At 45.4% G+C, this 14,485-nt stretch overlaps 1 protein-coding gene across 1 annotated transcript in view; it reads right to left on the bottom strand.

Moving 5' to 3' along the window:
• Nucleotides 1-14,485, bottom strand: part of LOC134221816 (nephrin) — a 368,748-nt gene that overhangs the window by 14,306 nt on the left and 339,957 nt on the right. The window contains exon 17 of the mRNA XM_062700993.1: nt 9,382-9,615. Coding sequence (XP_062556977.1) covers nt 9,382-9,615 — 234 coding nt within the window. The remainder of the gene's footprint in view (nt 1-9,381; nt 9,616-14,485) is intronic.

The following is a 14,485-nucleotide window of genomic DNA, read 5'->3' as shown; positions in this document are numbered from 1 at the left end:
TGTAATTTGCTGAACGGGTAATATGAGTGAAAATGTTGACCCATTTGGCCAAATTAAATTTTCGGTAAAATGGCTTTTCTGCCTATCGATTATTTTGGCCTTCTCGGCCAAAATATACTTTTGGTTAACTGCATTTTCGATCAAATTACTTATTTGTTCAAATGACTTTTCGACCAAATGGCCAGTTCGGCCGAACGACATTTTGGATAAGTAAACGACATTTTTCGCCGGATGGATTTCAGCCAAATGATAAATTCGGAAAACCTTTCGGCATTGTGGCCTTCGGCCAAATGGTCCTTCCCGTCGTTAGGCCGAAAAAATTTCGACGGAAAGTCATCTGTTCGTCTGCCACTTGGTCGAATAACATTTTTAGTCGAAAGTCATCTAGCCGATTCAGTGAGAGCCTAAGCTAGCTTGAGTTACCCTCGTGCGCGTTTACTCTAGCTATTTTCAATCGAATTAATCGCGTTAGTTTTGTTAAATTATTAGAGAGGCAAACGGTCAGTCTCCTCCCAGAACCAGCGGGATTACGGAGTTTCGACCTCGCGAATATAAATCAAGGAAATGCTGAGTCGCTGATCGCAAGCACATTTGGAGTGAACAAAGTGACATATCGAGAAGTGGGTGCAGTTATCACAGTTGATTAACCGAAGGCATAGGGACGATAGTGATCGTGTAATATGTGACAAACCAGCCTACTGTAAAAACTGTAAACAGCATCACTCACCAGCGAACCGCTCATGCCCTGTCTACAAGACGGAAGTTGAAATCATTCGAATAAAAATTGATGAAGGAATAACTTACTCCGAAGCCAGGGAAGCTTACCAGAACAGAGTTACACAATCGAAGGGCACATATGCCAATGCCCTACAGCAAAGGTTAATCGACGCGCAATCGACAAATCATGAAGTTTCGACCCTTACCCGACTCATCAAACAAAAGGACGAAATCAACAAGGCCCTGCAACAGGAGAACCAGGATTTACGCAAACAAGTGGCTGACCATAAACAATCTCTGGATAAAGTATTACAAAATCAAACTGAGCTACAGGAACGACAGGAACAGTTCACTCGTTACACTCAACGCACACAGTATCAAGCTGCAGACCAGAAAGAGTGTGCAGAAGTAGCACATCACAATCATGGGCATTTATCGAAGAAACTCTTTGTCGAACCAACCCGCATTCAAACCAGACAGCAAACGCGAAGCGAAAGCCAATCCTCCCACGTCGCAGACTCTAAGAACACCCAGAAGAAACGACCCTTTTTCAAATCGTCTGCAAAACCTCGAAAACTTTCAAGGAATGAAAATTTGAATCTTTCATTCAGCAATGATGAAACCGATTTGCCAAATCAAGTGAACACCATGGAAGACATCTCAGGAGACTCGGATCGGGATCAAAAAATCAGAAGGGTTGTGTACAAGACACGATCGCTCGACGTAAACTACGTAAAACCTCTTAGTGCAATGAGAATCATAATATCATATGAACATTAGGTTGTATACATGACACAATAGCGAATTTCAACCAAAAATTATCTTAAACTGTTTTCAGAACAAACATTTTTCTCAATCACCACCGATGACCATACAGATGTTACTTGGACCGCTACCGGCGCAGCCATCGTTTCAAGTCAATTCAAAAAGCTGCTCTAAGGGGCGCGTTTGCGGTTTTGCTTGAAATCATCGTGCGGTTGTCATCAGCATCAGCAGCGTTCAATAAAATTTGTTTAAATTGTTTAGTAGAATAGGTTTGTCGTTAGCGAGTTAAAATGAGGAAAAAGTTGCATTTCCACAATTCTGCTGTCACCGACGACAACCACTCAATGATTTTCCGCTTATTTGCTACATATGTCATCTTTGTGAATAATTTTCTGCAACAACTACCCGTCGACGGCCGCCAATGGCCGCAAGACACGACCATGCACAGGAAAAATGAAGCGGTGGGCCAAAAGATGCGTGCGTTACAGCAATCTGATGTCCGTGTTGGGGATGCATGAACGGAGTTGGTTAGTTTTGAATCTTTTACCAAACGTGAAAGAACTAAAATTTTCAATAGTTTTACGTTGATAATCAATAGTTTTAAAACAATTAACGAATTGGTGGAAAGTTTCCGAATCTATTGATAATAAAATCTTGAAAATTTATCGAAAGATAAAGTCGCTATTAACTTTTGAAATCTTACATGATTTCGTGACGGTCCCTAATTTGGAAATTTCCATTTGGCACCCTGTATCCGAGGCTTACCCTTACACGTAGTTTACGTCAAAATGCTGGCAAATTAATTCTTTTGTGTAAGATGGTGATTCTGAAAAATTATAATCTTGAGAGAAAATTTCACTTGGCAACAACTGATGCCATCCATACATATTTGCAGCACCTACGATGCGGGCCCGTAATTGTGCTGCTGGAATAACAAAACCGAATCTCCCTCCGATGCGCGCTCGTGATTCTGCTACGGATGGCAGGCAACTGTATGTCGTCGCCAAGCGGTTAATTCGCACTTTGAATAAAATTCGCCTCGCCTCAATCTTCCTTTGTATAGAATGGTGGCTCTGAGAAGAACCGATTAATTCTAAAAAATATGTAATTCATATTTCGAATCACTAAGAGCTGTCGACGACGACCACACGATCCACGACACGGGCTGGAATAAAATTCGATCTGCCGATGCTGGGACCGCTCTCCACGACATTTCAAATGAAATGCCTCGCGCGCGGGGGAAAACAGTTTTCTTATAATAATAAAGATGGCCCATTAGTCCCGCCTCTTTGTTGTCCGCTATAACTGCAAATATTGTGTAACCGTCAAACACTCACCAAAGGGGCGTGGCTACAGGTTCAACTTTATTGATTACAAGAAAGCAGCTCTTCCGCGCACGCGAGCCATTTTTCTCGTTTTTTCGCTGTTTACGTTTTCGCTTGTCGCGTTGGCGTTATTTTCTCCCGGACCCGTCATGGGAGACTCGGTGGCCGATTCGGTCGCTGGAAAAGTGCCTAAGCGCACTGCTCTTGGAGGCGCGGGTAACCTCCAAGCAGCTTTTGCAAAGCAACGTGTTCTCGCCGTTGCCGCTTGATGACGCCGGCAATCCGCCGAAAAGAGGAAGAAGCAGCAATCGCAGCTGCCGCAGGTGCAACCGGAGCGGAAGGAGAAGTGCCCGCCCGTGTTTGTGAAGGGCGATCCGCCGGATTTACGCCCAAAAATTCGCCAGCTGATCGCTAAGGGGCTGAAATGTACTTTTCGGCTCTGCAGCGAGGGCGTGAAAGTGATGCCGGCCAACCGGGACCATCATCAATCCGTCGTGGAGTTCCTCGAGGTCCACAAGTATGAGTACTACACTCATGACCACCCCGGCACGAAGCCGCTCAAGGCTTTTCTGCGAGGACTTCACGACATGAAGGAGGAAGAGCTCCAAGCAGAGCTTGAAAGTTGCGGACTGAAGCCAGTAGCCGTCCACAAGATCGCTCGTCACGACAAGGCGAGGAAATATCGCGACCAGCTTTACCTGATCCATCTGGAGCACGGCTCCACTACCTGGAAGGACCTGAAGCTGGTTGGCGTTATAAATTACACCGTCGTTGACTGGGAGCGATATCGGCCAGTGCACCGCGATGTCACGCAATGCACCAACTGCTTCAATTTCGGGCACGGCACCAGAAACTGCCGCATGAAGCCGCGCTGCAACAAGTGTGGCGAACCCCATCCGACTGACGAGTGCGACAAAATGGGTGGCCGATCCCAAGTGCGCTAACTGTGGCGACAAACATCAGGCCACCACAAAGAGCTGCCCAAAGCGAGCCGAGTTCCTGGAAATCCGGAAGAAGTTTCCACAGGAACCTTTTGAAGAAAAACCGTGTTCCTGTAATCAACGAGGTGAACTTTCCAGCTATCCCGGCTCCCCGTCGTGTGATTCCAATACTCCCACCGCTACAGCCGCACAAGCGACTGGCAGCGGCAGCTGCATCGGTCCAAGCTCCAGCATCGTCGGCACCATCCACCAGCGAATGGCCCCGCTTCCTCCTCCTGGGTTCCGTCGGCAGTCGGAGAACGAAGCCGTCCCACCGGAAGAATCTGCCCCGCTGTACACTCCGGAGCAACTGATGCCGATCTTCGCGCAGCTCGCCACTCGACTGCGCGGCTGCAAAACCCGATTCGACCAGGTCTTCACACTTGGCATGTTCATCATTGAAAATGGCTGCTAGGGTGGGCCTGGTCAACTGGAACTGCTTGCTCGCTAAAGAGCAAAACAATCGAGCTGAAGGATTTCCTTGAGGAGAAGGAAATAGACGTGGCGTTCATCACCGAAACGCACCTAAAACCGGAGGTGAACATCAACATCCCGGACTTCCGCATCGTGCGACTCGACCGGCCGACCAGGGGAGGTGGTGTGGCCATCGCTCTTCGCTACAACATCAACTGTCGTCTGCTTCCCAAGCTTCCAGCTCCAGTGTCATCGAGGCCATCGGTGTCGAAATCACCACTTCGGTCGGCACAATCGCGCTCATCGCGGCGTACTGTCCAACGCAAGCCAAAGCCGGCGATGGATCATCGGCTGCCCTTCGGAGGACATCGTCAAGCTGACGCGGAGGCAAGGCCAGTATATCATTGCCGGCGACTTGAATGCCAAACATCAAGCCTGGGGCAACAGTCGCGGCAATCGAAACGGCACCATCTGGAGCAACGACATGGAGGAAGGCCACTACACGATCCTGAGCCCGGATTCCCCCACTCGGCTGAGTCGGTCCGGTGCCCACGCAACGCTCGACCTCTACGTAACAAACCTGAGTGACCACGTCTCGCAGCCGGTTGTATACCAGGAGCTCAGTTCGGATCACTATCCGGTGGTGGCGGAACTGGGCTCCTCGGTCAATCGGCACCAGCAGTTACGGCGGAACTACCACCGAGTGAACTGGCAGCGTTTCCAGCAGTGCGTCGATAACACCGTCGACTACGAGGTGCGTCCGGAGACGCCGGAAAGTATCGACCGCCAGCTGTGCGCTATCGAGGAGGCGATCACGGCGGCCCGAGAGCAACACGTACCGACGGCTCGGCAGGTAAGCAACTCCTTAAACATCGATACACTCACCAAAGATTTGATTCGATTGCGGAATGTCACTCGCAGGCAGTTTCAGCGTACTGGACTGCCTGAGCTTAAGGCACGCTGCAATCGAATCACAAAAATTATCAAGGCCAGAATGGTGGACCTAAAAATAACGACTTCTCGAATAAGATCCGCACTCTCCCAGATTATGCTAAGCCGTTCTGGAAAATGACCAAAATTCTAAAATCCAAGCCTCGGCCCATTCCACCTTTGATCCCACTAGACAATAATGGCTCTAAGGATCGCTTGATAACTCCTGCAGAGAAGGTCGCTGAAATAGGTCGTCACTTCGTCAGCTCACACAATCTTGGGCAGAACATCGTCAGTCCACACGAAGCAGCCGTCAACGAGCATGCTAACAACATCCATTTGATTCCCAACGACTTATCGGAGGAGTTGGAGATCTCAGCTGACGAATTGACGGCCTATATCAAATCGTCGAAGAACATGAAGGCCCCAGGCTTCGACAGCATCCTGAATCTCGAGCTCAAACACATGAGTGCTCCGTTCTTTGAGCACCTCTCGCTGATCTTTAATCAGTGTCTCCGGCTTAACTACTTCCCATCGTCCTGGAAGTCAGCGAAAGTCATCCCCATCCGGAAGCCTGGGAAGGATCCTTCCTCCCCAAAGTTATCGACCCATCAGCCTTCTCTCAGGGTTATCCAAGCTATTCGAAAAAGCTATTCACCATCGGTTACTTGAGTCTGCCGAAAATCTCAACATCTTACTCGAGGAACAGTTTGGTTTCCGACGCGGTCGGTCAACTGTACACCAACTGACTCGAGTTACCAACGTCGTCAGACGGAACAAGTTTGTCTCAAAAACATCCGCCATGGCCTTACTCGATGTCGAGAAGGCATTTGACAACGTATGGCATGATGGCCTGGTGTACAAACTACAACGCTACTATCTTCCCAGCTACCTGGTGAAAATCATCAACAATTACCTGTCGGCAAGGACATTCCGGGTCTCAATCAGCGGAGCGAGTTCAATGCGCACAACATCGTCGCAGGCGTCCCCAGGGTAGTATCCTCAGGCCCCTGCTTTTCAATCTGTTCACCTCCGACATGCCAGAACCTCCAGAAGGCGGCATTCTGTCTCTGTTCGCAGATGACACATCCATCGTCTACAACGGTAGAGTGATCAGAGCGCTAGTGGCAAAACTCCAACGAGGCCTGGATGCCCTGACAGAGTACCTCACCAGCTGGAAGATCTGTATCAACGCGGCGAAGACCCAGGTCATCATTTTCCCCCACTCCAAATCCCTTAAACTTGTTCCGCCTGGGGACTGTAAAATCATCCTCAATGGCACGACTGTGGAATGGGCCAATGAGGCCGACTTGGCTGGACCCTCGACAGCAAGCTTATTTTCAGGCAACAGGTTGACAATACGGTGACAAAGTGTAACGCCTTGTTGAAACTACTGTACCCTTTGATCAACCGCCGGTCGTCATTGTCCCTGAAAAATAAGCTTGCTGTCTACAAGCAAATCATCCTCCCTGTGATCTAATATGGCATGCCGGTCTGGGAAAGCTGCCCTGAAACCCACCACCTCAAACTTCAACGGGTCCAAAACAAATTCCTGAGGATGATCCTCAACACCCCTCCCAGGACAAGAACATCCGAGGTCCACCGTCTGGCCGGAATAAAAACCTTACATGAACGCTTTGGTGAGTGTAAAGAAAAGTTTAGGGTCCGTTGCTTGCACTCGGACCAAGAAGCGCTTAGGGCGCTAGTTCCAATCTAGGTTATCAATTTTTTATTGTTAATATTAGTGTATATAGTAGTTAGGTTATCAAATTTAAAAAAAACACACTAGCGCCTCCTGAAGGCCGTCATGATACAAAATATTTCAAAAATCAAGTAGAAACATAAAAATAATAATAATAATAATAATTAAAATTGAAGTTGGAGGGCCAAGCCGGCCGATCACTGTACATGTCAAAAATAATTGTAGAACAAAAAATGTGTAAATAAAGAAGAATTTTACTACTACTACGCGCGCGAGCCATTTCGTTCGAGATGTCGCGGAGAGCAGACCGTGGTACCACCTTCGGCATCGGCGAAGCGCGGTCGTCGTCGTCAGCATCAACAGCACTCAGATGCAATTTTCTTGCGTTTTTATCTACGATGGCGGCTATGGTGGTGTATATTTCTGCAACAGTTGCGTCTGAAATACCATTGATTAGCTGTCAACAGTGAAAGCAGCTCTTAAGCCATAATTTCAGGCGATATGAATGTTGATCAAAGTTCATATTAATCGCTTGGTGATGGCTGATAGTTTCCGGTGGTGGCGGAATCACGACCGTGCGTCAGGGACGCTACAAAAATTTATTCGCATAGATAACATCAATACCAGTGAAATTTCCCCTCAAGATTATAATTTTAGGAGATAGAGCTACTTGGTTCTGGTTTAATTTCCATCCATGCGAATACAGTTTTGCAGCTTCTCCTTCTGACGCACGCTCTTCGTTCCCATCGATGGCGTAGGTAGCGCTCGTAACAGGATCGTTGCGACAGAGAATCCAACGATGGCAATCTGTTGCAGTGTAGCGGTAAAATCATAGAGCCAGCATCTGCATTTGAGTGAAATACTCTTGTGATATTCTGACTATCGAATGGTTGCTGTTGTGTTGGTGATTAGGAATCTGCATGATCTGAAATCTGTCCTTTTCAGGGAATTTAATTTTTCATTGGAGGAATTTGGTTTGACTGAGAGTAAATTCATGAGATTGTTGCGTTAAATCGGCAGCAGTTACGAAAAAAATCATTAGATTCAATCCATCATTTGACTTCTGACTTCTGACTTGATTCAATCCATCATTAGTGATTAAAATCCATCGAAAGATAAAGACGCTATTAGCGTTTGGAATCTATCCTAATTTCGTGGCGGTCTCGAATTTGGAAATTTCCGTTTTACACCCTGTATCTGAGTCTTCCCCTTAGATGTAGTTTACGCCAAAAAAAAAAATTTCAACTTAACCTTCCTCCCAAACATAATGGTGGTCCTGTAAAGAACCGATTCATTTTCACTTATGTGCCTCATCAACAGCACGGCGTTGATTGCCAGATTCAACGATGCTGTTGGGAACACGGATGAGAAGATGTACTGCTGTTGCCACGACCGCCACCCCTTTCATCCGCATCATCACTCATAAATCTCAATCAACGAGCCCTCCCGTGCGAACGAAATCGTCTGCGATTTTAAAGGAATGCATCACGTTTGAATTTTCAATGCTAAAACGCATCATTCCACTCATTTGCCAAATCATCATTTTGGTTTAAAACGCATTCGAAATTAATTTGGGGGCAATTTATTGCTTATACATGAAAAAGTGTCTAATATTTCATGCGGGAATCGTCACTGTTTTTTAACAAAGGTTCACTGTTTTTTAACAAAGGAGACCAAAGAACTCACGCTTGAATAAAACACTACACAGAGGATTCCTGCGTCTATTGCATCAACTTGTGTCGAGCTAATAGGGGAACTGTTCCGTTTTCCATCTCACTGAACATAGGGAGCGGAACCATTTGGGCAGCACCCCCTATTTCCGTCCGCAAGGTTCATTACTCAAGCGCAATACAACCGAATTACTTGTTTCTTAGTACCTACATGGTTATTTTCTGTCCATATCTAGTGATGAACAGAAATTCAAGCCATTTGGTTGGACCGCGGTCGAGTTATTAACGTTGCAGACGGGAATAGGGGGTGCTGCCCAAATAGTTCCGCTCCATATATTCATCTCATTGCAAAATAAAGAAATACAGCACCAATCTTGTCGCTTCTTTCTGCTAACACGCGTGCTCACTGCTGAAAAAAAAATCACAAAAATAAGAAACAAACCAAATTCCTTTTCATTTCTTTTTTTTTATGGGATGGAAATGCGAGCTATGGGATGAAGTGACGAACCGTTCCCCTATGTTGTTTACATTCATATTGGGTTAGAGGTCTTATAGGGTTTTCTGACTCCAAAATTCCATCAACTGAATCAACAGACTTATGCATTACATACACATACAGAATTAATTGTAATAAGAAATATACACGTTTCAATCAATGTCCTCTATATAAACAACAATATTAATGAAAATTGCACTTTCCACGCTCAAAAAGTTACACCATCCCGTCTAACATAGCTTCTCACACATTAAGGGATTAGCTATCAACCGTATTTCACAGAATGCAGTTGGTAATTGGACCAGGGCGGTGAGATGGCCCACGTACATTTTCGAAATATCCAAACGTAGGTGCATTTAGGAATGAAAGCAGTTTTACTTACCGCTTCGTTGGAACATATCGACGGATTTTTGCTGACGGGGACGTGGTGGCCGGCAAACAGCGGCGGCGGAGGGAATCGTTCCGTGAGGGAGGCTGCCGAGGTGGGTGGCGGTGGCGGCAGCATCATCCCCGAGGCTGGATGCTGTTGGCCGGTGTGCGGAATCGGGATACCGGCCCGGGTGTTTGTATAAACCAAATTTGTTGTATGTACTGATGGATGGTGTGCCAAATCAATCTGGAATGTGTTTTATTTTATTTCATTGAGTGCCGTCCGGAACCCACGGCGAAGAGAGAGGATCATCCAACGTCGGGTGGGTAGCGTCGATTTGTTGTTTGCGTGCGCCGCGTTCATCGGATCCGAAACGAGCACCAAGGGGTGGTCACATCGAGGTAGTTTGTTTTTAGTGTTGGCCATAAAAGCGTCATCGTTTTGGGGTTAGCAGCGCAGTGGCAAAAGGAAAAACAGATGGAAATAAATATTTTAGTAGAAAATCTAAACACCGACCACTGCGAGCGTCGAGAACTGCAGCTTTTTCTCAACCGGATTGTACAGAGCTTTTCGGAAATTTAGCAATCAAATGGATTTCAAATAAAATCCCGCACAAAGGACCGAACACAGACACACCGAGCTCCAATGAACAACAAATTGTTTCGATTGCAATCAATAATGAATGGATGGGGTAAGCTTCATTCGAGCCTACAATGGAAGGTAACAAAACTCGCCAGCTTTGGAATGGTTCTTTGTTGCCAAATTCGAGTACGTAGCCGGCTCCATTTATTATCCCCAGGGATGCTTGATGTTTGAAAAAGCGAATCGATCGAAACCACTCTACTTGTCCGTACACAAAGTAATATAGTTGTTAGCAACAGCTTTCCTCTGGCGATGAGTCGAAAGAACGGGCCTCTTTTGATTATTGATGATTCTTCTGCAAGGTTCTTAGTTTATTGTCCGATTGGATTGAACAACTTAAGCGATGTTTTATGTATTTTTATATTTTAATCTACTTAAAACCCAGATAAAGAGCTGCGAAGTTTACCATTTTGTATGGAAAACGGCAAGTGGGCGCTTTATTATGCCGGCCAGTATATGAGCTTGAAGGGCCACTTAACCTGACTAAATTAATAAAATTAATAGACGGATGTAAGATAGTTATGAGAAGAAGAGAAAATAAAAGAAAAGTGTAAAATAATGCTTGTTCCCGATTGTACCCAAACAAGTATTTTTAATTTTCATAAATCGACATTTTATACTAAATCTACTCCTCTGCTTATTTTTGATCGCAACAAACAACAAACAAACTTTGATATTTTTGAATATTCGGCCGCCTCGTTATAGATTGTAGCGATGAGACCCGTAACGCTAGGTAGACACCATTACGTGGTGTGTTACGGGGTAAAACCTACCACGGCTACATTCCCAGCTACAGGCAAATCCTGACCTGAGCTCCGTAGTACTTATAAGGGTTGGCCTCTCGTTAAGAAAGTACCACATCAACACTTTCTTCCTCTCCCTAGTTACGGTGTAGATGAGCGAGGCCAGGAGTAGTAATCCTCATGCTTTTATTATTTTTTGTCTAAGATTGGAATTAAGGCCCACTCTTCTTCATGATTTCTGGTAGCATTGTAGATGAGGATCTCAAAAGTAAAATATGCGTCCAACGTGCGGACGTGATAATTTTTTTTCTCTAGTTTTGGTTTTCACACTCTGCACCATGCAGATGTTAGCTTATATCGTGTTCAGTTTTCGCGTTTGTTTTGTTTGAAATAGTCGGTTGGGAATGCTTCACCGGCGCAAAAAGGCTGGCCCACTGCCAGTCGACACGACACCAGCACTCCTGAAGTGATTACGAAGAAACAGCGAAGGTTCGACGAAGCATTTTATCAGGAAACGATCCTCTCAAATAATCGGCACAGCGGCACAGCCATCAACGATAGTGATGTGGGCGATTTTGGTGACGATCCAAATGACCAGCAACAGCAAAACAGCATGTGCCAAGCACAAAAATCCCTCCGCTAATGGTGAAATCTGTGTCATCCTTGGCAAATTACAAGCTATGTAGGGGAACTGCTCCGATCTCAATCTCACTGTACATATATCCATCTCATCGCTAAACAAAGAAATACGGCACCAAATTCGTCGCTTCTTTTTGTCAACATGCGTGCTCACTGCTGAAAAAAATCACAAAAATAATAAACAAACCAAATTCCTTTCCATTTCTCTGTTTTTGATGGGATGGAAATAGGAACTATGAGATGAAGTGGCGAACCGTTCCCCTACTATGAATGCAATCACCATCAAGCCTGCATACAAGCTCTGCCGCATTGGCATCAAAGTAGTCGTCTTCTCAAAAGAAGATAACTATAAAGCTAAAACCCATCTGAGCAAAACAAGGATGAAGTTTTCCACGTTCGATATGCCGTCGGAAAAAACCCTTGAAGGCAGTCATCCACGGCCTACCTGTAATGGACGCTGAGGAAGTCAAGGAAGACCTGGAATGGCGCTACAAACTGCACCCGCTGGCGGTGTTTCCAATGTCGCGGCACGATAAGCAAAAAGAGTACCGTGGCGTGATTGCTTGTACTTGGTCCCCTTCAAAAAAGGCTCAGTGACCCTCGGACTCTCGGAGGCCTGAAGGCAGCAAAAGTCATTCATGACATCATCGTCTCCTAGAAAGCGTATCGTGGGCAAATAAGGATGCCACCCAGTTCATGCGGTGTGAAGCCTCAATGCGCTATTTGAACACAGGAGCACGACATGAAAAACTGCCCCATGCATTGAAGATGTGGCGGTAGCCAAGTGTGTTAACTGCGGTAGTGGACACCACGCAACCAATCGTATAGCATAGCATATCTGACCGCACACTATCCTGGGTTGGCTGTTAGATGCGCCAGAAAAACAGCTTGGGGCTTGGCATGTTTTTCATTCATCGATCCCTTTGTTCAACACCTAGCCAGGTCCTTACGATCAGTGGGGATTTGGGTGGGAAGTGTTGATTAGATACCTACTCAAGAAGATGCGGAGAACTCGCTCGACCTTCATAGGTATCTGAAGTTGGAGTTTGGATAACCCATGGGTGCTTTTCTTGGCGAAAAAGCGTAAATATTATATTTGTATTGGTATTGATATTGTAAAAGGTGATGTTTTGTTCTTGAATGTATTATGGATAAATAGATTTTGACAAAACAATTGCATTGATTTTGCAATCTGCAGCATATTTCTGAAATAATAAATTGTAGTTATATAAGACCTTGTAGTGTGATGCTGCTTCAGAATCTTCGTTCAAACAAATTAAATATAAGCACCCAATGTTTCTGAAAGTTAAGATCAATAATTGTCATTTGGTTAGGTAAATTGTTTATGACAAGATGATTGATTATAAATGTTTTTGCGAGATTATTTGAAATATATGGAAGTCTGTGATAATTTAAGAGAATGTATGAAAATAATAAGAATAAGTATAGAAAAAAACGTTGAAATTTATGAGAATCAAAGGAAAGCAAATTGATCCTATGTGTGAAAAAAACTTTAGCAGAAACACTTGTCACTGGAGTCGCGTAAAAAACCGCCTAAAAAACGATTTCACTAAAAATCGATTTTTTTGTGGTTTTCAAGGGTTTCTTAACCTTTTGGAAAAAATAGCGTAAAAAAACTTTTGAAAAAGTCCGCGTAAATCCCAAAAATCGCGTAAATCCCGAAAACCGCGTAAAAAAATCGGGTTTTCGCTATTTTTACGCGTAAACAAAGGTCTATCGACCTGTTTCAAATATGGTGCATTCTCTTTGTGCTACATAGAATAGAATATGTACAAAGCATAATTCTCGGCCATCCAAGAAATTCCTGGAGTAAGGCCTTTTGATCTACACGCGTAACCAAAAGTATGTCGACCTATTTCAAATATGGTGCATGCTCTTTGTGGTACATAGAATAGAATGCGTAAAAAGAACAACTTCTTGGCCATCCAAGACGTTCCTTGAGTAAGCGTGCCAAATGAACGACCTTTGTACCGCACTGCTCTCTGACGGCAGAGACGACGTCGTCCGCGTTCGTGACCTCGTCCAGTTGCTTGCACTGGAAGTTCACTTCCGTCCCCAACGACCTCACCTTGGCGCCGTCACCCAAGATCTCTTTGGGCCTGTCATCCCGATAGCTTGCGCTCTACGTTTCAGCACAAAGATCATTTCACCAGTCTTGGTGCGTCTGACGCTTCGCACGTCCTGTTCCAGCGCCGAAAGCTTTTCGATTGATTTCCGCTTTGAGCTACTGACCAGCTGCCAAGGATTTTCGGTCACTTGTCGGCAGGTACCTTCTTGCGGCCTGGCGACTTGCGTCTGGTTTGTGCCTTTCGCTTTTTGGGCTGAGAAGTCGCCTTCTCGGGTCAACGCCCTTCGGGCTCCGCTACAGCCCGATGTGCTCCGTAAAGACAACGTTTGGCTTTGCTCTGAGCATCTTCGCCGGTTTGCTGCCTGAGCTGTTTTTAGTTAGGCGCAGTCTTTTCCTCGTTGGCCTTCAGGGCGAAATCAATCGCCTCTTCGGCCATATTCGATCTTCCAACGAAGCAGAAAGCCCCAGTTGTGGCACGTTTGTCCACCTTCTCGCTTCCCTCGGGTGGCTAATAAAAGCGTCCTGTTCTTGTCTTATGACTCGAACAGCATGGCGGTGCACCAGCAGGTTGTGTTTCAGTTCTTTACTGATGTTCTGCCTTCCGCTTGCAAACTCGATAATGTTATCAAGTTTTTAGACAAACACCCGCATCTGGGGTAGTTATCTAAATATTGTACCCAAATCGAAAAGTATAGACGAGTTGAGGCGAAGACGAGTGTAGCCAAATGAACTTTCAATTAGGGGTCGTACACATATTAGGTAAGCATTTTTTCTGCCTTTTTTGACGGGGGGTCCCTCCATGTAAGATTTTTTTCATACACATAATTTTTTAAAAGAAGATGACGGACCCCGCCTCCCCCTTAAAGTGCTTACGTAATATGTGTACGGCCCCTTAGTGTAGCCAAACGAGCATAACGTCACGATTGCAATCCAAGCAATGGAACGTGTGGCGTCAAATCCGCGTGGTACACTTCTCACTTCTCATATCTCTCTTTATCTATTT

This window comes from Armigeres subalbatus, chromosome 3, assembly GCF_024139115.2.
Source record: "Armigeres subalbatus isolate Guangzhou_Male chromosome 3, GZ_Asu_2, whole genome shotgun sequence".
Lineage (NCBI taxonomy): Eukaryota > Metazoa > Arthropoda > Insecta > Diptera > Culicidae > Armigeres > Armigeres subalbatus.
Note: the sequence above shows the minus strand (reverse complement) of the source record. Positions and strands in the feature narration are given on the sequence as shown.